Raw genomic sequence first — 22,819 nt, forward strand, 5'->3', positions numbered from 1 at the left:
GGCTCTGCTTTCCTGCGGATTCAGTCACTGCCACTGACACACCCACCTCCTCTTGATCAGACCCAGGGCCCCCAACACCGGAAGCAGAACTGTCTGCAGCTAGAGTCTCTGAGGAAGGACTGCACTGATGCAGCCATGGTGGTGAGCAACAGCCTGGGGCCTTCATGTCCCTGCCCCTCACCTGAGCCTGGGAACGGCATGCTCTCACTCAGGGTGGCAGAGAGGCTGTGATGAGAGCGTGGATTCAGAGGTATTTTGCAGGCTTAGAATCTGGGCTTGAATCAGGTGGTGGTGTCATTTATATAAATGCGCGTCACATGAGGAGTGACGTCCAACCGAAAGGCTGGCTGATGGCCCCTGCACACATCCAGCCACCTGCTGCCCCAGCCCCGACTGGTGTGCTGAAGCCCTCTTCTCTCTTCTGTCTTTACAGTTTGCAGCCATCGGCCCCACTACGGCTCGCGCGCTGGCCGCCCAGGGCCTGCCTGTAAGCTGCACTGCAGAGAGCCCCACCCCACAAGCGCTGGCCACTGGCATCAGGAAGGCACTCCAGCCCCATGGCTGCTGCTGAGTCAGCCACCTGGCGCTTGCCCCGTGCAGCCTTCCTGGGCTGGGCTCCTCTTGACGGGGCTGGCTCTGGATGGAGCCAGGCATGGGCAAGGGCTCTCAGGAGCTGATGCCACCAGACTCCTGCCTCAAGCCTGAGTGGAAAGCACCTGAGGACCGGGGATCAGGACCTGACCTGGGGCTGGGATCAGGCCCACGTGCACATGACTGCCCTTTATGGAAGCCAGCTTGAACCCTAGCCTTGTGAGAGCTTCCTGTGCCCAGCAAAAAGGAAATCAAATAAACCACACTGGCTACCTGTGCTTACTGAGTGTATGGTTACTGGCTATGTGTCACTTTAAGTGCAAAGCTGTGTTCAGGGAAGAGACAGGTATGCCCACCTCTGATAACCCACAAACCTGGTATGAATCATAAAATTGCTCTATATAACATAGATTTATTCATGCTATAAAAAGGACCTTGAAGTTCCTGCTTGTGAGCTAAGGACAATTTTAGTTTAAATATAGAGACTTGCTTTCCTTCAAAGATACAACTGCAGCATTAGACAGACCATCTGATCTCCCAGGAATCTGAGGGGCTGGGAAGGTCAGTATTTACTGAGAAGAGGTTCATGTGCAAATGCAAGGCCCTGTAGGAAGTCTTTGGAAATCTGTTCCCAAACTTCATTCCCACTTTTAAAAATATTGGCCTGGAATTTAGGCTGAGTTGACTGAAACCCAGACTTATCTGTTGGTAGCATGTGGGCTGGTGGTGGGAAGGTGCTGCCCGCACGCTTCTGTTTCCTTGAAAGATCCGGCTGAAAGGCATTTGGGCTCCACATCCCTCATCTCCACTCCTCATAACAGCTCTGAGAAGTGGACATTTCCCTCTTTCCATTTTTCTGGTGAGGAAACAGGCTCAAGAGTTGAAATGATTTCTCAGGGTCACATAGCTAGTGAGTGGCAGAACTGGAACAAAATTAGAAGGGATCGATGAGCATAAGCACTTAGACCTAGACTCATGAAATTCATCAACCACCTCATATGAGATTCATAGTAGTAGAGAGGTTAGAATTCAGTGATAATTGTTCTCCAAATCTTGGTGTGATTATATACTTTGAGAACTGTTCTAAAACTGGATTATGGTGATGGCTGCCTGAAATAACCACTTGCCCCAGGAGATTAAGTAAAATAATTGGGCAAGCAGTGTTTCATACATGTTTTTCTCCATAGTACGAAAGTGAAATAGATTAGCCTATGAACTAAGAACCTGGCTGTACATCAGAACCACATGGTGTGCTTCTAAAATGAAATTGCTCAGGCCCTACCCCCAGAGATTCCCCTGAATTGGTTTCTAGAATAAAGCCCAAGCAGGAGGAGGTGTTAGAAGCTCTCCAGGTGCCTCCAGTGTACACCCATGTTTGGAGACCGCTGGATTGCAGGAACGGGGTCCCCCATAGCTGGAGTGCAATCAGGAACATCCTCATGCATGGTGGAGAGGCTGGAGAAGCAAGACAAGCCTGGAAGTGAGGAAGGAAGAGGAGGAGAAGTCCAAGCTGTACGCAGACAAGAGTGAGAGGGATGCATGGGCTTCAGAAGCACAGGTTGTTGAAGAAGGAGGAGGAACACCCTGTTGCAGGGCGGAGAAAATAGGTTCCTTTTCATAGCCTTAGGGGCCAGGGGGCAGAATCAGGGACAAAGGTTCACTAAATGTCTATGTACTATTGAACACCACATGTGTGTCCTTTCATTCCCACACAACCTGAAGCCACCTTTTGAAGAGGATGTGAGGCTACTGACTGTTCTGGCGAAGCCTTGTTTCAGATGGAGCAGGGCAGGGCGTGGTTAAAGATGGATCTGTTTGGGGTTAGGAAGGCAGGGAGCTCGTGCGTGGTCGGGAGATGAGCAAAGCAGCAGGTGCATGTCCTCGGCCATCGGATGAGTCAGGAGCTGGGCTTTCTTTGGCAGTTGGGCTGGAGATTCCTGAGAACATGAGAGCTGAGTAGGTAAAAACCAGTTTGAAAGGCACTGGGGAGAAACCCTGATTCTGAAGGCATAGGTGGGGCAGAAGGTAAGCTCTGTAATTACCCAGCTCAAGAAAGTGAAGCCTAGGGATGTCACAGTCATTTCTTCTGCTCACCCTCCCATGGGGCTGCAGTTTCTATTAAGGACAATAATTATGTTAACTAATCATTCTATGGCTCAGTGGCTAGATGGGAGAGAACAGAAGCTTACGTAAGGCTTTCCCTCAAAGATACAGCTGCAGCATGAGACAGACCATATGATCTCCCAGGATTCTGAGGCACTGGGAAGGTCAGTATTTACTTAGAAGAGGTTCATATGCAAATGGAAAGCCCTGTAGAAAGGCCTTGGAAATCTGTTCCCAAACTTCATTCCTACTTTTTACAGATCCAGCTGTTCCTGATGTGCTGAGGAAAGTTCAGCGTTCAGTTTGTAGATGTTCTAGGTGACTGAAGAGTCAACGTGGGAAGATGGGTTGAAGCCAGAGTCTCACACAACACCCTGAGTGGCAATAGGGCCACCGAGGATGGCGAGTGAGTCACACCCCCCCACCACCAGCTCCAGACAGAGTAACGCCCCAGCAGGCTGGGTGGCCAGCTTCCTGGTGTCCTTCCTGGGGATCAGAAGCAACAGAAGGGTGGGGTTGGGAGAAGACACTGAGCAGATGTGCTGCACAGGGTTTTCCTACAGTTGTGTGACCTACATTCCCTCTTTCCATCACCCTCATGTGCCTTCCCCTCCAGCTCCTGGACTGAGGAGAGTTGCTGAAGAAGTTTGTGCAGGGAAGGAATAAAGGATCATGCAGGAATTTGAGAGCCAAGGCAGAATGCAACTGGCCCCCAGGCCCAGGTGGGCCAGCGGTAAGAACTGAAGGTTTTCCCTCTGGACCATATAGCCACAGCTCATTTATGGGACATGTTCTCAGACACTGTTCTGAGATTTATGTGCTTTAACTCATGAGTTACATGTAGTCATACAAAGAGTTAAATGTTAATGCAACTTCCCTGTGAATAGAAAGTAACAAAATAAAAACATTGTGTTGTATACAAGTCTTCAGAAAATAAACAGCAGGAATCATTTTACTAAGAATTCTAAGGAAGTAGATGACAGGGATAGAGTCAGTGAGGTGGTCTCAACATTCATTACCCTGGAACGAGAATCCTTGATGTTCAGCAAAGTATGAGGCCATTTGGAGTAAGAACTACATTTCCCAGCTTCCTTCACAGGTAGGCATGAGAGTGTGATTAAGTTGTAGTCAAGGGGATGTAGTTAGATGTACACCCCTGACATCATTCTTCCTTTTTCCTGGAATGCAGGTGTAAGAACTGAAGCTCCAGTAGCCATCTTGGGCCCTGAGATGACACTGGGGAAAGGAAGTTTTCTAGAACAAGATGACACTGTGGGCACAAAAACTACCCCACCTCTAGACTTCCTGAATATAAAAGACATACCAACTTCTGTGTTGTTTAACCCACTATTACTGTGAGATTTTTCTTTTATAACCAAATCTAAATGACAAAATAATCAAGTGAATTGGCAAACATCAAGATAAACCTTTTCAGAGTTTGAATAAAATGCTCTTTTAAGAAAATCTTGGCTGGGCACAGTGGCTCATGCCTGTAATACCAACACTTTGGGAGGTCAAGATGGGCAGTTCTCTTGAGTCCAGGAGTTCAAGACCAGGCTGGCCAACATGGCGAAACTCCTTCTCTACTAAAAATGCAAAAACTTAACCAGGTGTAGTGGTACATGTCTGTAATCCCAGCTATTCAGGAGACTCGGGCAGGAAAATTGCTTGAGCCTGAGAGGTGTAGGTTGCAGTGAGCTGAGATCATGCCAAACTGCACTCCGGCCTGGACGACAGAGTGAGACTTTGTCCATCCTCCTCTCCATCCTCCCCTCCCAGCTCACTCCTCCCAGTCACGTCCAGCCTTCTTTCTTCTCTACTATTGTAGGTTTGCCCAGCCGCTCCCGGCCTCAGGACCTGTGCACTTGCCCTTTCCTGATTAAGGAAAATGTACACCACCCCTGAACTCCCAGTCATGTGACTGAGTCCCTCTGATTTTTCTGCTGTTGCCCAGATTTCATCTGCACAAAAGATCTTTCCTGCTCACCTGAATATTCACTCTTCCCCCTAGACATTCACTTTCGCTAATTCTATTCCTACCACCTGTCACTATTGGAATTTCTCATTTCCTTTTTGTTTATTTTGTCTTCCCTACTTAGAATATAAATTCCATGAGGGTAGGTGTGATGGTTAATACTGCGTGTTCACTTGACTGGATTGAAGGATGCAAAGTATTGATCCTGGGCATGTCTGTGGGTGTTTATTGCCAAAGGTGATTAATACTTGGGGCAGTGGCTGGGACAGGCAAACCCACCCTTAACCTGGGTGGGCACCATCTAATCAGCTGCCAGAATATAAAGCAGGTGGAAAAACAGGAAAAGGCTAGACTGGCCTAGCCTCCCAGGCTGCATCTTTCTCCCGTGCTGGATGCTTCCTGCCCTGGAACGTCAGACTCCAAGTTCTTCAGCTTTGGGACTTGGACTGGCTCTCCTTGCTCCTCAGCTTGCAGATGACCTGTTGTGAGACCTTGTGATTGTGTGAGTTAGTACTACTTAATAACATTTTACATATATATATATATATATATATATATGCCCTATTAGTTCTGTCCCTCTAGAGAACCCTGACTAATACAGTAGGGAATGAATTCGTCATGTTCATTTCTGTCTTCCTTAGGACAGTAATAAGTGTTGGTTTCATGATGACTGAATGAATAACAGCCCCACACAGGCATGTGCACACCTGCTCTTCTTGGCAGACCTTTGACATAAAATTCCAAGCTCTCACCTGCAAAGTCACAGTGCCCAAAAAGCTTTCATTCATTTCCTGCGAGCTCTCTGGATCCTGGGGTAGAAATTCCTGCAGCGAACCTGAGCCTCTGCTTACTTTTGCCTCCCCATGCTCTGTCCTTTCCCTGCCCCTGAGGATCAGCCCCTGCAGGCATCTGTGTGACCCACCAAGAAGAGAGGAGGAATGGGAAACAGGAAGGTGGGAGATGAGGGGGTTGCTTGCAGCACAGGAGCCCACGGGGAAGGGGCTGTAGTCATGAGTTTAAAGGAAATGGATGAGCAGATGAGTGCTCAGCAAGATGCAGGAGACAGAAAGCCAGATCCGCCCAGGGTGCGGCCCCAGCACAGGGGTGGTGGGAGGCTCTCAGGCAAGGGCTTGGTCAATGTCTGTGGGATCTGAACTGGACAGGGTAAAAGCCAAGGATCCAAGACAACTGAAGTGGATTAGGCAGAAGGACTCTCAGCACCCTCAGCGCAACTGGGGGTCAAAGGGCCATGCGATAGAGACAAGAGGGTAAGAAGCTCCAAGGAGAGCCAGCAGCAGGCAGGAGGGGCTGCCAATGCCTGCAGAGGTGCACAGTCCAGGGGGTGGCAGGGCTGAGCCAGGCCGTGCCATGGGTGACTTGAGTGGAGCGGAGGTGAGAATCTTCAGATCAGAGTCACAGTGGGGGAGGTCAGAGCAGTGCACCGCTCATTCACAGTAACACCAGGGTCAGCCAGGACAGCGGAAGGACCTGGAATACAGAAGAGCTCTGCAAGAAAAGGGGAAAATGCATCATGGGGAGATGACAGCCACTAGGAAGACTGGAGGTGACCCAGAAACCTGTCATGAGGCTCACAGGAGCAGGGCGCTTCCCTGAGTGGAGGCCATCATCGGGGATGGGAACACCCATCCTGCCCCTTGACCTCTGCAGCCTTCACCAGAGAGGGAAGGGCCAGCTATAATCTATTGCAGACAGATCTTAGGGAACAAGGAGCATGTTATGGGTCCTTCTGGGGACCTACTAAGCGTTTAGTGGCTTCTACTAGGGTCGTCTAACTGCTGCACCCACCAACCCCAAATCTTGGGTTCCACACTATAAAGTTGTGTTTCTTACTCCTGTCACAGAGCAGTCAAGGGTTCGAGGGCGACCTTCCACAGGGGCATTCAGGGATCCAGGCCACTCCTGCTGGATGCTCTGCATCAGGCCAGGAGTTGAGGGAGGAGAAATCACAGAGAATACGAGGGTGATCTCAGAGTTAGGCCTGCAAGTGGCACACATCACTCTGTCCATTTTTTTTCCTCCTTTTGAAACATGGTCTCTTTCTGTCATCTAGGTTGTTGTGCAGTGCTGTAATCTCAGCTCATTTCAGCCTCAACCTCCTGGGCTCAAGCGATCCTCCAGACTCAAACCCTCGCCAAGTAGCTGGAACTACAGGCATGCAGGCCACCATGCCTGGCTAATTTTTGTATTGTTAGTAGAGATGGCGTTTCACCATGTTGCCCAGGCTGGTCTTAAACTCCTGGACTGAAGCAATCTGCCCAACTCAGCCTCCCAAAGTGTTGGGATTATAGGTGTGAACCACCATGCCCAACCCATGCCGAGCTAATTTTTAAACATTTTTTTGGTAGAGTTGGGGTCCCACTATGTTGCTGTAGCTGGTCTCAAACTCCTGGCCTCAGCCCTCCTGCCTCAGCCTCCCATAATGCTGGGATTATGGGTCTGAGCCACTGTACCTGGCCTCTCCATATTTCTGTGATCAGCCCCATGGACAGCTGTGGCCCAGTCAGTCTGCACTCTCTGGAGGACGTCTGCTCAAATAAAAGCCCGCTGTGGGGAAGGCTCTGTCTTCAGGATCCCAGAGAAACTTTAGGCTTCTCCATGAGGGGAAAGTGGGTGGGCCGAGGTGATTCTAGTTTATCCTCATATAAAAATCTCTACCCACAGAATGGGACACTGTGTAGTCATTAACTAGAAAGATAAATACTTACATTCAGAAACAGAAAAGTGCCTGTGATGTTGTGCTGACTTGTAAGGAATAGAGAATAGAGTTTTTGTAAAATGGAGACACACAAATACTTCTTTAGGCTCCTGCACATATGTATCTGCAAGAATGTTCACTGAAATGTTACTACCGGAATCACAGAATTTTTTCTTTATTCTCAGTACTTTTACAATTTATACTATCTACTGATTAGATCGCCTTTATATAAACAGAAACAAAAAGAAAAGCCACACAAAAAAAGTCTGGGAAACAAATTAAAAATCCCCAAACCCCTGTTCACCTAGAAAAAAAGTGATCCAAACTGTAAGCAAACTAACGGGCAGGGTTTTTAAACTCAGGCCCAGTTCTGAGATGCACATTGTTACGGGTGCGGTCTTGTGCCACTGTTAATTCCACAGCTCATTTAGCGGCAAGCTTGCCCACAGCACATCTCCATAGAAATGGAACCCGCAGGGACTGAAGGATGTAATTACCCAAGGATATGGCAAAGGGAGGAGAGGAGTTCTCACACCAACAAGAAAGGTGAGCCTGGGGTCTTCAAAGGCAGCACGCCCAGGGCCTGCCACGTGGCCTCCAAGTGGGCACACTTCAGGGCTGGGTGAGAAATGCTTGGAAACCTGGGTGCTCCCTTCTGGGCGGCTTATCAAAGCCACCCCAGGTCCGGCTCCTTAAGAAGGGTTGACGGGGACGGGGACGAAGCCAGGCAGGGAGGGCAAGGGCTCAGAGCAGGCCAATGCTCGCTGCCTCCATCTTCCGTCTGACACTGCTGCTCTGCTGGCTGGCTGCTCCGGGGCCCACCCAGCCTGAGAGCCTCTTCCATAGCCGGGACCACTCGGACCTGGAGCCGTCCCCGCTGCGCCAGGCCAAGCCCATTGCCGACCTCCACGCTGCTCAGGTAGGAGAGGCTAGAAAAGCAACACCCCCAGGCACACAGCTTGCACACAGGCACGTGCACGTGCTCGCACATGCACAGGCCAGGATGCCAGCTGTGTGGAGGCAGAGAAGGGCCAGGCAGGCTGGGCTGGGAGGGAGGAGTAGCTCCTGTGGCTCCTGTTGAAACTACCATGAATTGATGCTTAACCCGATTCGACAACCCCACAGGTCAGCCCTAGTGAGAGAGAAATAAATGCTGGTGCACACAGACAACAGACTCGAATGCCAAGTGCCTTTTCAAAGGCAAGCATGTGGTACTGTAGTGGCCAAGGCACTGTCCGAAGGTATTCTGTGGCTGCTCACATGCCAGTCTCTGGATGTAGAGAAGGGGATGGCCCTGCAAGGTTCCCTAGCACAGCAGTAGTAAGGATCCTAACAGAGCTATCTGGGGTGGCATCTGTGGACTTTGCCGGAGTCTGTGGTGAAGCACCTAGGAAGTCCAATGCAGGCGATCCCCTCCTCCAGAGAGTCGTAGTGGGGGCAGGGAATGGACCGATGAGGCCCCTTGACCTGCCCTGGCACGTGGTCCTGTGGTCACCACAGGCTGGAGCTGATGCTCAGGGTCAAGTCCAATTCCCAGCTCCCAGGGTGCCCCAGAGGCCAGGGCAGGGAGCAGGAGAGCCGCTGTGTAGCCAGGCTCTCAGCAGCGTGGAGGCCGCCCCCCTCCCTCCCTCCCTTTGCGCGGCCGTGAGGAAGCCCCCAGGTCCTCAGACCCAACCACTGCCAAAACCCTCAGTTCGAATTCCCAGCTCTCAGGACAGGCCTCTCCAAGGCCTTCTCTGCGGTGTGGCCGCACCTGGCCTTCATTGGCACCCCCACCCTGCCCCTCATGGCCTCAGGGAGCGCCCTCCCCAACCCCGACCTCTCACCTCCTCCGGCATGCGCTCACCCAGCTGCCCCGTCTCCTCGGGCCCTGTGGCGCCTCTGACCCGGCCTGGCGCCCATCCAAAGACTCAGGACTGCGCCCAGGACTCGCTCCTGTCTCTGTCTCTCACTGCCTCTCTCTATAGACCTCGGTTTCTCTGTCTTCCTATTTCTATTGCTGTCTCCATCTGTTTCTCCGTCTGTCTCTCTGCTTCGATCTGTCTCTCTCTCTGTCTCTGTTTCTCTATCTGTCTCTGTGTCTCCAGGCTCTGGGGCAGGGCAGCCTGGGTGGAGGAAAGCCAGGAGGGAGGTAGCCCCGGATTAGGATATGTTTCTCTTCCACAGCGGTTCCTGTCCAGATACGGCTGGTCAGGGGCGCAGGTGGCCTGGGGGCCCAGCCCCGAAGGGCCGCCTGCGCCCCCCAAGGGCACCGCCCTGGCCGAGGCGGTGCGCAGGTTCCAGCGGGCGAACGCGCTGCCGGACAGCGGGGAGCTGGATGCGGCCACCCTGGCGGCCATGAACCGCCCGCGCTGCGGGGTCCCGGACACGCGCCCACCACCCCCTGCCGCCCCGCGTGCGCCCCCGGGCCGGCTCCCCAGAGCCCGCCCCAGGCGCTCCCCGCGGGCGCCGCCGTCCCTGTCCCTGTCCTGGCGGGGTTGGCAGTCCCGGGGTTCCTCCGATGGCAGGGCCGCCCAGGCCTTCTCCAAGAGGACGCTGAGCTGGCGGCTGCTGGGCGAGGCTCTGAGCAGCCAGCTGTCCGCGGCGGAGCAGAGGCGCATCGTGGCCCTGGCCTTCAGGATGTGGAGCGAGGTGACGCCGCTGGACTTCCGCGAGGACCTGGCCGCCCCAGGGGCCGCGGTCGACATCAAGCTGGGCTTTGGGAGAGGTAAGAGCGCCTCGGGGACCCTGGCGTGCCTCCCCCTCCCCCTGCCTCCACCACCTGCAGAATGGGGGGTGCTTAGCCCTCCCGGCCTGTCCCAGGGGCACCTGTCAGCAGGGTAGGCGGAGCCTCTGATCAGTGCAGTCTTGTCAGAATCGTGGTCACCCTGCAGAGAGCCTGGTGTGGCCTATGGTTACACTAGGGCCGGTCCTGTGTGCAGGCTGTTGCTGCCTGGCCTGCTCCTCAAAGCCCCTTGCAGGCCCCCTGCCTGTGCCTCAGGCTTCCCCAGGGAGCAGGGGCCTCAGGACAGGGCGGAGTCAGGCACAGGTGCCACCACCTCCCCCCTGCAACTGGACAAATGACTGAGCCGCTTTGCAGCCCCATCTGTGACCCAGGGGTGCTCAGGGCTGTCTTCTGGTCTCACTGGGTTAATGTCCCAGCATGAGAAGTACAGGGACACGGTTGGCTGAAAAAAACAAATGTAAGGGACCCGGCCTCCACTACTTCCTGTCCGCCGCAGAGGCGAGGATCCGCCTGGATCTTGCCTGGATGAGGCCTTTGTGCCGTCTTCCCAGGCCCCTAGCTGGGCTCTCACCCAGCCCCACTCCCCTCCTCTCCCAGGCACTTGGTGCCTGCTGGTCTCTGATGATCTGTGGACTGAAAACAGTTTATAAACAAACCGTCTCTCACCCTCCTCACGTTGAGGGCTTAATCCAGGAGCAGTCGCTCTGTCTGCCTCTGCTGCTGTTTCCTGGAGGCTGGGGACCCTGTCATGTACTCTAGGTGAGGCGTCTGTATGAGGGGTACTCATCCTTCACTGGGACCACCTCCTTCTCCCCATCTCCAGGCCGGCACCTGGGCTGTCCCCGGGCCTTCGATGGGAGCGGGCAGGAGTTTGCACACGCCTGGCGCCTAGGTGACATTCACTTTGACGATGACGAACACTTTACACCTCCCACCAGTGACATGGGCATTAGCCTTCTCAAGGTCAGTGGTCCTGAGCTGCTCATGTTGATAAGGCACCAGCAGTGCTCACGGGCCGACGTCCAAAAAGTCCACGCTTTTCCCAGGAAGTGTCCGCATCCTCTGAGGAGGCAAATCCATGTCTGGCCACGGTTCCCTGGTTCCACCGGCGCTCCCCTCTTCACAAGCACAGGCCTTCCATCTGTGACACAGGGATCCGTCGCCCAGGCTTCACCCAGCGCCATGGTGTGTGTTCCCCTTCTAGGTGGCCGTCCATGAAATTGGCCATGTTTTGGGCTTGCCTCACACCTACAGGACAGGATCCATAATGCAACCAAATTACATTCCCCAGGAGCCTGTGTTTGAGTTGGACTGGGCGGACAGGAAAGCGATTCAAAAGCTGTACGGTAAGAATGCTGGGGAGGGCAACCCCGAGCTCACGGAGGACACTCAGTGTTCCCGAGCACAGCAGGACCCCGCTCACTCCTCACTGGGAGCCTGGGCCCAAGAGCACAACGCTGTACAGCTGCACCACCCAAGAGTAGCCGCCCTCTAGCTCCGTGCTGCTGCTGTCTTAGTCAGAAGTGCTTCTGCCCAGCTGACCGCCAGTCCCTCCTGTGTCCTCTCTTTCACTTGCCACGTGCATTTCTTAGGAGGACAGTGAACACAGTGGTTTTCTCAACACAAGCTCCCCCTCCCCTGCCACTGTGCTGTGGCATCCCACCAGAGACACACACACTGGAAGCCCTGGGAGTTTACTGCAATCCCACGGCAAAGAGCAGCTAAGCCTGGCCAGGATAAGCTCCAATCTATTTAAAATCGTTCAGACCAAACGTTCTAGTGGTTGATTATTTAATTAAAGTGGTTAGTGACTTAGCACAGAGGCCCAAGGGAAGAAAGCTGTCCTTCTCTTCTCCATTCAGAGGTCCCTAGGCTGGGCACGGTGGCTCATGCCTGTAATCCCAGCACTTTGGGAGGACAAGGCAGGCAGATCTTTGATGTTAGGAGTTTGAGACCAGCCTGGCCAACATGTTGAAACCCTGTCTCTACCATAAATATAAAAATTAGCCAGGCGTCGTGGCGCATGCCTGTAATCCCAGCTATGTGGGAGGCTGAGGCAGGAGAATCACTTGAACCCAGGAAGCAGAGGTTGCAGTGAGCCAAGATTGCGCCACTGCACTCCAGCCTAGGTGACAGAGCAAGACTATCTCAAACAAACAAAAAAGTCCCTAACAGAGACCACCCTATTTCCGTTCTCACATCCCCCCGTTCTCAGCACTGTGTGTCTTTGGAGATAACAACTGCTGGGACACACTGACTTGCCCCAGTGGAAACCTTGCTCTGACATGAGCCCAGAATTAAACTTCTCTCTAATGAAGTCAAACTGCCGTCCGGCCATCAAGGGAGGCATTCATGAGCTGTATTTAGGGTGGTCAACTGTAAATAACTGCATCCAAATTGAGATGCTTCCGAGAGCGGCCTGGGTCCCGTGAAGAATGAAGGACGGTGCCCGTGAGCCAGGGCTGCAGCAGGCACCCTGATGCCTCCGGCTCCCTCTGCTCAGCCACCTCAATCTTGTTTTTTTAAGATAGGATCTCACTCTTTCGCCCAGGCTGAAGTGTAATGCCCTGATCTCAGTTCACTGCAGCCTCAGTTTCTCAGGCCCAAGTGATCCTTCCACCTCAGCCTCCCAAGTAGCTGGGACCACAGGCACCATGCGTGGCTAGATTTTGTTTTTGTTTTTTTGTAGGCTGGGTTTCACCATGTCGCCCAGGGTGGTCTTGAAGTCTTGGGCTCAAGCAGTCCTCCTGCCTCGGTCTCCCAAGGTGCTGGGATTACAGGAATGCGCCACTTTAGTCTTACATGGTGTCTTGCTTAAAGGTGTTTTTATAGAGAGCCCCAGCTTTGCAACTGTCTTCATTCAAGTCACACATGAAAATAGGTTTTTGCACCATATGACAAGAGGCTGGTTTTTTTTTAAGGCTCCTGTGAGGGAACATTTGATACGGCATTTGACTGGATTCGCAAAGAGAGAAACCAATATGGAGAGGTGGTGGTGAGATACAGCACGTATTTCTTCCGCAACAGCTGGTACTGGCTTTACGAAAACCGAAACAACAGGACACGCTATGGGGACCCTATCCAAATCCTCACTGGCTGGCATGGAATCCCAACACACAGCATAGATGCCTTCGTGCACATCTGGACATGGAGAAGGGATGAACGTTATTTTTTTAAAGGTACAGATTCTTCATGGATGGTTCTATTTCTCTTATTAAACAAATGCACTCAGAAGGAATGTCTTGAGCCCCTACCAAGAAATCTGTTGTAATGCTCTTATCATCACTTGCTTAATTTCTATCTGCTCCATCAGACTGGAGGCTCTGAGAGCATAAGGATTGGGTTCTATTGTTTTTGTTTGTTTGTTTCTGAGACAGTTTCACTGTCACCCAGGCTGGAGTGCACAATCGTGGCTCACTACAGCCTTGACCTCCTGGGCTCAAGTCATGTTCCCACCTCAGTCTCCTGAGTAGCTGGGACCACAGCCTCACGCCACTACACCTAGCTTAATTAAAAAAAAATTTTTTTTTTTGAAGAGATGGGGTCTCACTAAGTTGACTAGGCTGGTCTTGAACTCCTGGCTTCAAGCTGTCTTCCCACCTTGGCCTCTCAAAGTGTTGGGATTACCAATGACCCAGCCCCTGATCTTTTTAAGAAGGCACTTAAGTCACTGAATGAGTGAATTCTACTAGGTATTAAGGGGGTTGCCAAAAAACTGTAACAAAGGGCCCTGCCTGCAGGAGTTTTAATCTGGTTCTAGAGGAAAAGAAAATACCTTGGAAGCCTAGCAACAGAAGTGTTTTTACGGGGTTGGCCAAGCATAAGAGGTGATCACTGTCACTTGGAATTGGGTGCTGGTGCCCCCAGGAATCAGGTCTTGGCGGGATCTGGGATGCCCAGAAAAAGATACCCAGATTGGTGAGTGGATAAGGGTGTGGAAGTGGTCAGAGACAAGCAGCAGAAGCCAAGCCGTGGGGCTGGGAGTGAAAACGCCGCAGAGCTGGGAGACTGGGGTCCATCAGAATTGGCGACAGACTCAAACAGGATGAGATCAGGCTAGAAAGGCGGGTTGGCCCAACCACGGAGGGCCTCAAATGCCAGGGCCAGGGGCTGGACTTTACTGGGCAGGCCATGAGGAAGCAATGGCAATTTCTCAACAGAGAAGGTCAGTGTTTTGCTGGAAGGCAGAAGCTGATGTGGGGGAGCCTGGGGGGTCATGGGGAATACACAAAGAAAGGCAGGTCTGGGACTCTCTTGCTGTCACCGCTCCTTACTCAACCGGTCTCATCCAGTACCCTGGGCCGCGTGCACAAGTCATGCTGCCTTTGCAAAACCAGACAACACAGTCCAATCACAAACACGATTTTGTGGTTGCTGCTTTTTCCTTCCCCTTTCCTACCCAGAGTAAAGTTATGTACTCCCTCTGCCTGAATCCTGGTAATATAACCATAGGGCTTTAAATTGCTCAAAAAGACTTAAGGTGAGAGCCAAACTGAATTAACTTTATATGCAAATTTTACCATAAGGATCCTGTATATACATTTGGTCTTAATTTTCCTTCATATCACACAAAGGAAGAATTAGTTCCGTTATATAAAGAAATCACCTGACAGCAGGCTTTTATAGTTCAGGTCTTTCAGAGGTGGAGGCACATCTTTCAGGGCCTTAAGAAGTCCCAAACTAGAATTTATGTTGGCAACACTCAAAGAATCTTACTCATGGAATTAGGTCATCATAGGAGAACTCCTACAATACAGCTGTATTTTATTCTTGGAGCTTGAAAAACATCTTAATTTGCTATGAATATTTTGGATTAAAAGAAATTCCTGTGAGAGTGAATTGCATGTCTAACTGGACATACATCACATTGTTCTCAATGGTGAACTTTTCCAAACATATTAAATATTTGGTTGCTAAGGAACGTACTGCTTGGGGTGCTCTGTGAGTTGTGAACACCAAAGAAATCTGTTTAAGTGGATTGAGTCTATTCTATGTTGGCAAGATGCCAAATATTCAGGATTAGGAACTAACAGGAGCCTAAAGTAACCCCCTACTGATTTAGAGCACAGAATTAGCATTTGAACTTTGAAACAAAATGGAGCAAGTTCCATTTCACAGGACAGTGGGGAGTCTCTCTGGAGTGGAATTTGAGAGTCCTGGTCTGCATTCCTGGCCAGTCGCTTCAGCTCTCTCTATTCCAATGCCTTATTTGCAAAATGGGCGTGGTGGTGGGACTAGATGACTCTAAAACCAAGGTATAATCCAATCATAAGGATCATGATTTCTTCTGCAAAAAGAGGGTTTATACTGATTAGGATAGGGAAATGATTCCAAGCCTTGGGCCACTAACATTCAAAGGAACAGCTTTAGACTATAAAGGAAGAAGAAAAAAAATTAAGATACTCAGGTTAAAAAAGACATTAGTTTCGCTGTTTTGTTTTTGCTTTTGATGAGAGCCAATAAAATGATGTTCACAGGATGGGGTTTGCTTTTGCTGTGAAAGGCAACCAACATTCCAACTGCAGGAATGATGTCCAAGAAAAATGCATTCCCTAGGCTAAATCTAGAAGTCATTCCAGACCTGGGACATCACTGAGCGGAGGCTTCTCTCAGATGCCGAAGACCCCGCTTCCTCCCAGAATCATGGCAACACACTGTACAGGATTGGCTGAGACCTATCTTGAAAACTATCCTCTTTGTCATGTTTCCTGTGATTTAATATCAATGAACGACATGAATTTATTTTCATTGGCTCTCAGGAAATCAATACTGGAGATATGACAGTGACAAGGACCAGGCCCTCACAGAAGATGAACAAGGAAAAAGCTATCCCAAGTTGATATCCGAAGGATTTCCTGGCATCCCAAGCCCCCTAGACACAGCCTTTTATGACCGAAGAAAGAAGTTAATTTACTTCTTCAAGGAGTCCCTTGTAAGTAAAGGCTCTTCAGCCTAGCATTGCTTCTGTCATCCCAAATAGAGATTTGTCAAATGACCAAATTCGTATTTAAAAGCTGTACTTGGCCTGGCACAGTGGCTCATGCCTGTAATCCCAGCACTTTGGGAGGACAAGGGTGCAGATTGCTTAGCCCAGGAGTTTGAAACCAGTCTGGGAAACAAAGTGAAACCCATGTTTTGGTCTCAACAAAAAATACAGAAATTATCCAGGTGTAGTGGCACATGCCTGTGGTCCTAGCTGCCTGGGAGGCCAAGGCAAGAGGATCACTTGAGCCTGGGAGGTCGAGGCTGCAGTGAGCTGTGACTGCACCACTGCACTACAGTCCAGCCTGGGCAAGAGTGAGACCGGTCCCCCAAAAAAGAAAAAACAAAAAACCCGTACTCATATCAGATCTAAATAGCAATGGCAGAGCATTGCAGATGGAAAATTTGGACATTCAAGTCTAAAGAATTTGGTACAAAATCTGAGTTACTTATCTCATTGTTATAAATTAACCTAAAATATGAATAATTTTCAGAAGAGCCAGTCTATCTAATTTGCTTTGCAGGTATTTGCATTTGATGTCAACAGAAATCAAGTACTTAATTCTTATCCAAAGAAGATGACTGAAGTTTTTCCAGCAGTAATACCACAAAACCATCCTTTCCGAAATATAGATTCTGCTTATTACTCCTATGCATACAACTCCATTTTCTTTTTCAAAGGCAATGCATACTGGAAAGTAGTTAATGACAGAGACAAACAACAGAATTCCTGGCTTCCTACTGATGGCTTATTTCCAAAAAAGTTTATTTCAGAGAAGTGGTTTGATGTTTGTGATGTCCATATCTCCACACTGAACACATAATGAGAAAAAATTGAAAATGGAGAGTCAAGTCATAGGACTTCGCGAAGAGAAAAATTCTGATATTGTTTACAAAGAAAACCAGATTTTCAGTAGCTGAGGCAAATAGGGCTCTGTAAGTTAAAACCCAATGGAAAAAGCCTTAGATGAACTTTTAAAATACTGGATTTAAAAATCAGTTGCTCAGGTAAAACATAATTCATAACCTAGAAAGGTTAAAAACAAAACAAAAAACAAAACTAAGCATGCAAACATCTTTGTCTGCATTCTACTCTGTGGGGCTCTGCCCATCCCAACTGCTTGCCCACCTGATTTATGGGAGTTGGAAAGGTGACCAGAGCCATGGGTCAAGCTATCAAGGAAGGAGATGCCATGGATATGATCTTACTGAGGGATTCACTTGGAAAGGTCATGGAATTCAAATGAATTGCACTCCAAAGTCCCTGTCAGAATGACATTTCTCTAATGACAGTATATAAAAGGCTTTCAAGTGTATTTCTCTCTTGATCTTCACAACTCTGTCAGCGCGGCAGGATGGATTCTATGGTACACATTTCCAGTCATATTAACCAAAGTTCATCTGTTGTATCCTGCCAAAAGTCAAACGCAGTGGCAGCTCAGGGCCCTCATCACCAAATCCCAGCCCAGGGCCCTCTGCACTTTTTCTCTGTATCACTGTGGTGGTGGCTGGCCCTGCAGTGCGTTGCACCATTTTGTTTGAACGCACAGGCCTGCAACCCAAATGGTCCTGAACAGAACAACTCTTCTGGTTCACTGTAATTCACTTAGTGTTCTCTCCTGGCACTTTATATGACAGTTTACTTAGGTTTTAAAGACAAGACTACCAAAAGGAGACTCTTGAAGTTAGTTGGATAATTTTATTTTTCCAATATCAGTTATATCTAGGATAGGCATATGTCCCTTCAACTTTTACATAATACGGCTATTAACTCTTAACCTGAACGAAACCCAATGTCATTTGTAACGAAGTGAACAAAATCTGGGCAATGAAATGAACTAAAATGGTTTCAGTAGCCTCAATGATCAGGCCACAAATACCACATTTCTTCTTCTAAAGGAACAGCTAAAACACAGGTAGGTTAAAAATAGCAAATTACAAATATACGTTTTAAGGATCTTTTTTCCCCCTGTAGGAACTTTCGTGTTATTGTTTTGACAAAGGAAGATGGCTATAATTTATACTTACATAAGAACAAATTTTCCTCTTGACTGAAAGGCTGTTTCAGCCAAGGAGAGGGGCTGGGAGAAAAGATAAGCAATTCTCATACCCCTAAACCCCAGCTCATTCCTACTAAGTAGGAACATCCCTTTGAATTCATTAACTCAAAAGATGACATATCATCTTGGATTATAATCAACGGAAGTGTCTAGGTTTATCTAGCAGGGCAAAGAGTTTTATTATGTGTGTACATTTGTTATAAGGGGAAACAGAATGACAGTGGTCCTGAAATGAATTATTTCTGAATTTGTACAACTGCTTTACAATGTAGGCAAAACTTTAAATGTTTCAGTGATTTTTGCAAACTGATGCAAATCTGTTCCAAGGAAAATGCAAACTAAGTAAACAACAACTAAGTGGACAAACGGCGAGAGAGAATTCTGCTAAGCTCTGATGGATGTTAACTCACTGTCAATGGGCTGGGTATGGTGGCTCACGCCTGTAACCCCAGCACTTTGGGAGGCTGAGGCAGGTGGACCCCTCGAGCTCAGGAGTTGGAGACCACCCTGGGCAACATGGCAAAACTCTGTCTCTAGTAAAAAATGCAAAAAATTAACCAGGTATTGTGGTGCACGCCTGTAGTCCCAGCTACATGGGAGGGTGAGGTGGGAAGATCCCTTGAGCCTGTGAGGCAGAGGTTGCAGTGAGCTGAGATTCTGCCACTGTACTCCAGCCTGGGTGACAGTGAGACCCTGTCACAAAACAAACAAAAAAACCTCAGCCAATGAAAACACCTGAAAATCTCTGTAAAAGAGAAAAAGAAGCCTCTTTTACATCATAGCTCAGTAAAAATTTGGCTTAAAACCAGTTATTCCAGACAATTTTCTAGTATAGTTGGAATTCCTTCAGAGGTGTGGTTAGCGTGGGAGGGGCTAATGGCCACTGTGGAGGGCCTGTACAACTCACCTCAGCTACCTACGGGCCTGCAGGGGGCTGGCTGGATCTGCAGCGCACCTGCCCCCAGGCCTAGGCAGCAGACCTACCCACAGTGGCATCATGCACAGGAGTCCAGACCTTTACCTCACCTTGAAAGAGCTTGTTTTACATGCTACACTGTCTTGAAATTGAAAATACGAATTATGAACAAAAACAGCCTGTGCACTATGCCATTACAAATAATAGGGGATGCTTGTGTGTAACTGGACGAGAGCCGTGTAGCAGCAGTAAGAAGGAAAATATTCTAGGGAAATTTAGTGGACAGCAGAATTTTAATGTTAATGTTTTGGGCTTTACTTTGTAAAGTTTATTAATTAGACTGAGTTCACATCAAAAAGGTGAAGAATGGAAACTGGAAAAATACAAAGACATTTTAAATAAATAGTTTATTTATTCAAAATAGTTTTCTTACCTTATTCACAGTTTCAAGTTTAAAATGAAAAAAAGGGATCGTACCTATTCTTGATCAACTGTCATATAAAGTCAAAAGTGAACCCTTTCAGAACATGCATTAAATACAGCAAACTGCACAACAGCTAGTCGTGGAACAATCCTGCACTGAAGCTTATAAAGAACACGCCTTTTTTCTGTGCAATTTAAAAGGAAACACTGTAGCTGTACAGGAAGTCTCCTTAACCCACTTGAACCTGTAATATCATTTGGATAAAAGTTCTCTTGACCAAAGTAACATTTTATCCAAAACAATATCTTAGACCCATGTAGCTTGACATACTTCGAAAATATGTGAACGTGTAACTGCATCACAGCAAGTCTATGAAGACTGAGGTACTATGTACTTCTCAAAGAAATAAATAGTGGAAGCTTTAAGTTTGATTCTGATGTTAGCACTTCAAGTGAAGAAGCCACAGAACTCAACTGTAATTTGTCTGTCACTTAAAATAACTCTGTGTTTCCACTGATATGCCCGTTTTAAATGGGTATTTCCCTATTATTTAATGGAACAAAGCACCGAATGAACAAACCGGCTCCGTGTTGAAGGCACTGACAGCGTGTCTGGGACGCGGCTCTGTGCACTCACTGAATGGCACTGCTGCCTGCCGCACTGCCGGCAGTGGGGAGCTGGCCCAGCAGGTGGACGATAACACCGATTCTTTCCAGAAGAGTCGCGGTTTTGTTTGCAGTCGCTCTCAAAAGCTGGGAGTAAATGTGCTTGTTGGTTTTGAGGACTGCGTCTTCTTCAATGTTATTGCTAGGGTTAAAAAAGAAAAAAGAGACAGGTAAGGGACCACCAATGCCTACCGACAATTCAGAGGTCCAGAACACCGGCCGGCGACAGCCCAACAGTCACTCTTCACAGAGCAGCAGGGTTCCACTCCTGTCAAGTTCAGACCTGCCTTCTTTTACCTATTGCTCACAGGCCTGTTTCTAGACATTTATTTCAATACATCACTGAAATCCAGCACTCATTCCTTTTATAAATATTTGAATGCCTATTATGTACCAGGAACTGCTCTTGACAGAGAACAAAACAGGCAAAATGAAGCCCCTGCCTTCATGGAATTTGCATTCTATTGAAGTAGGAGTTTGCGGGAGGGGAGTGGAGGCACTAGGGGAGACCACAGTGAACAAGAGTGTGATAGAGGCCATAAAGAAAATGCAGTGGAGCTGGGCGGGTGAGGGCAGAAGGAGCTATGCAGTATTTCCTCCGTTCCTCCAGCTCAGCCTAAAGCGCCGTCCTGTGTCGCATGCACACATCTAAAGCCACTGTTGCACTGCTGTCTCTAGAGCTAGAACACCTAGGATTTAAACACGGATTTCTGACCGACAAGAACGACTGCATCTCGATTTACCCTAAAAATGTCAGTGCAGTTCTGTATGAAGAATGCCCCTCAGCTGAAGAGTACTAGACAGTACTCTACTTTAAAACTATTTCACTTTACAGTTGGTCTTGAAAATATTTACCCCTTACGATGGATGGGTGAATTCTATTTCTGTTATTACTGGAAAAGACTAGTAATTAATTACGTGGCAGTTCATACCTAGCATCTTTTTTTAAAAAAATGAGTCCAGGTGAAGACCCCTGGCTCACATAACCAGGTAACAGATAACAATTCCACAACTCTTTACAGTGTCCAGGACCACATCTGAGCCTTACAATAATCCCATCTCCTCAGATAGGCAAGGACTAGCATTTTTATTTTACAGATGTAAAACCTAAGGCCCAGAAGGGTTAATAGTTTGGATTAAGGTCAAAATGTCATGTTTTCCAATTTCAAATGCTATGCACTTTCACCTCTTTGGGGTACAAAATTTCTCCCTTCACCCAAGGGCTTGCCAGTCAGGCCTGTCAGAGAGCAGCCAGCAGTGCACGGCTCCCTTCCCCCAGGAGCTCCCCTTTCTTTCATTCCTGGCTCCATCCCTCTTTAGACATTTCTCCCCCTAATTCCCACTTCTTTTATCAGGCAAGTCTCCTTCTGCCTTCCCCTAACAGCCACAGCACAGCAAAACTGACTGTTCCAAATGCATTCCCTATCTGTAATCTGTGCCTAAGATCAGCTATATTTTAGTTTTGGGGGAGAGTTAACAGTCACAAAACCCTTTAATAACCTTATAGAAAATTTAAATTACTCTGAGAGTAAATCAAGGCAATAGCGCTTAATATAGAAAAGGCATTTGAAAGACGAATTATTCTTTGTGGACAATGACATCACACTGTCATTTTACTAATAGTTGGGTACCTAAAGATAACTGATGGCTGCAGAGATTATAAACGTAAAATCTTTTGATTCCTAATAAAACTCTGAATCTTAAATCTTCATCTTCCAATTTCCAACTTCTACAAATTTCTACAAATCATGCTTTCCTTAATGAATTCTTATCAGTAGTTTCACTGACCTATGACCCCTATTCAGAGGGCTTCATCATTTCATCACTTCGTCTCCCTTTTCACTCATCTTAACTACACATTAAATGTACACATTTAAATGGGAACAACCCATAAATCTAAACGATTTGTTCCTGGCACTGCAGCAGAGAGCTCCCTGAATCTTCAGAGATTACTTCTACTTCTTAACAGGTTTTATTTATATTAAGTCCCAAAGCCACCAAAATGTCAAGAGGCCTGGATCTGTGAAAGCAGTGAGTATTAAAATACAGCAGAAAAGTAAATTCTAAAATCAAAAAGAAAAAAGAAAAAACCTTTGGCCTAACAAACTGCTACTGCTAGAATCTGCAGGTCAATGCCAATGCAGCTGTCTTATGATGATGAAATGCCTGCATAAACTGAAAATGAAAACAAAATGTTTTTTAAACAAGTAAAATGCATCTTTCCCTATAATTCTACAGGAGTCTTATAAACTTAAGACTTTAATTATTAAGCCTTGTTTATTTTTTTTGCCAGAGGGCATGAAGTGGAAAAAACAGTAGTCAAAAAATAAAAATTTATTTAACACAGCCTCTCAGTATCTGTGGAGGATTGGTTCCAGGACGCTCCAGAAAACTACAATCTGAGGAGGCTGAAGTCCCTGATAGAAAATGGTGTAGTATTTGCATTTAAGCTGTGTACATCTTCCTACATACTTTAAATCACCTCTAGATTACTTATAATACCTAATACAATGTAAATGGCTTATAAATAGTTGTTATACTATATTGCTTTTTAAATTTATATTATTCTTTATTTCATATTTTCAATCTATGGTTGGTTGAATCTGGATTCAGAATCCTTGGATACAGAGGACTGACTGCATTTTCTTTCTTTAAGGTCTCA

The 22,819-nt window shown here is 48.0% G+C and overlaps 3 protein-coding genes across 6 annotated transcripts in view; 2 read left to right on the plus strand and 1 right to left on the minus strand.

Annotated features, from left to right (window-relative positions):
* UROS (uroporphyrinogen III synthase) overlaps window positions 1–869 on the plus strand; it is a 34,916-nt gene extending 34,047 nt beyond the window's left edge. For 2 of the 3 annotated variants that reach the window (XM_012453378.3, XM_012453379.3), the window contains one exon: window positions 434–869. In XM_012453378.3, the coding sequence (XP_012308801.2) occupies window positions 434–571 (138 nt within the window). In that variant the 3' untranslated portion in view covers window positions 572–869. Of the gene's footprint in view, window positions 1–60; window positions 142–433 lie in introns of all 3 variants that reach the window. The other variant, XM_021674613.2, reaches the window with a different exon arrangement.
* A 14-nt stretch (window positions 870–883) lies between these two features.
* The window catches only part of MMP21 (matrix metallopeptidase 21), a 28,614-nt gene continuing 6,678 nt past the window's right edge, over window positions 884–22,819 (plus strand). Inside the window, exons 1-9 of the mRNA XM_064373743.1 lie at window positions 884–937; window positions 2,955–3,100; window positions 3,311–8,304; window positions 9,552–10,092; window positions 10,934–11,073; window positions 11,315–11,456; window positions 13,032–13,289; window positions 15,870–16,042; window positions 16,617–18,008. Coding sequence (XP_064229813.1) covers window positions 8,143–8,304; window positions 9,552–10,092; window positions 10,934–11,073; window positions 11,315–11,456; window positions 13,032–13,289; window positions 15,870–16,042; window positions 16,617–16,916 — 1,716 coding nt within the window. The 5' untranslated portion in view covers window positions 884–937; window positions 2,955–3,100; window positions 3,311–8,142 and the 3' untranslated portion in view covers window positions 16,917–18,008. The remainder of the gene's footprint in view (window positions 938–2,954; window positions 3,101–3,310; window positions 8,305–9,551; window positions 10,093–10,933; window positions 11,074–11,314; window positions 11,457–13,031; window positions 13,290–15,869; window positions 16,043–16,616; window positions 18,009–22,819) is intronic.
* Window positions 19,458–22,819, minus strand: part of EDRF1 (erythroid differentiation regulatory factor 1) — a 44,526-nt gene continuing 41,164 nt past the window's right edge. For both annotated transcript variants that reach the window (XM_012453376.2, XM_012453375.2), the window contains one exon: window positions 19,458–20,299. In XM_012453376.2, coding sequence (XP_012308799.1) covers window positions 20,125–20,299 — 175 coding nt within the window. In that variant the 3' untranslated portion in view covers window positions 19,458–20,124. The remainder of the gene's footprint in view (window positions 20,300–22,819) is intronic.

Source organism: Aotus nancymaae, unplaced genomic scaffold, assembly GCF_030222135.1.
Source record: "Aotus nancymaae isolate 86718 unplaced genomic scaffold, 86718_ANA_hifiasm-v0.15.2.pri h1tg000010l, whole genome shotgun sequence".
Taxonomy (NCBI): Eukaryota; Metazoa; Chordata; class Mammalia; order Primates; family Aotidae; genus Aotus; species Aotus nancymaae.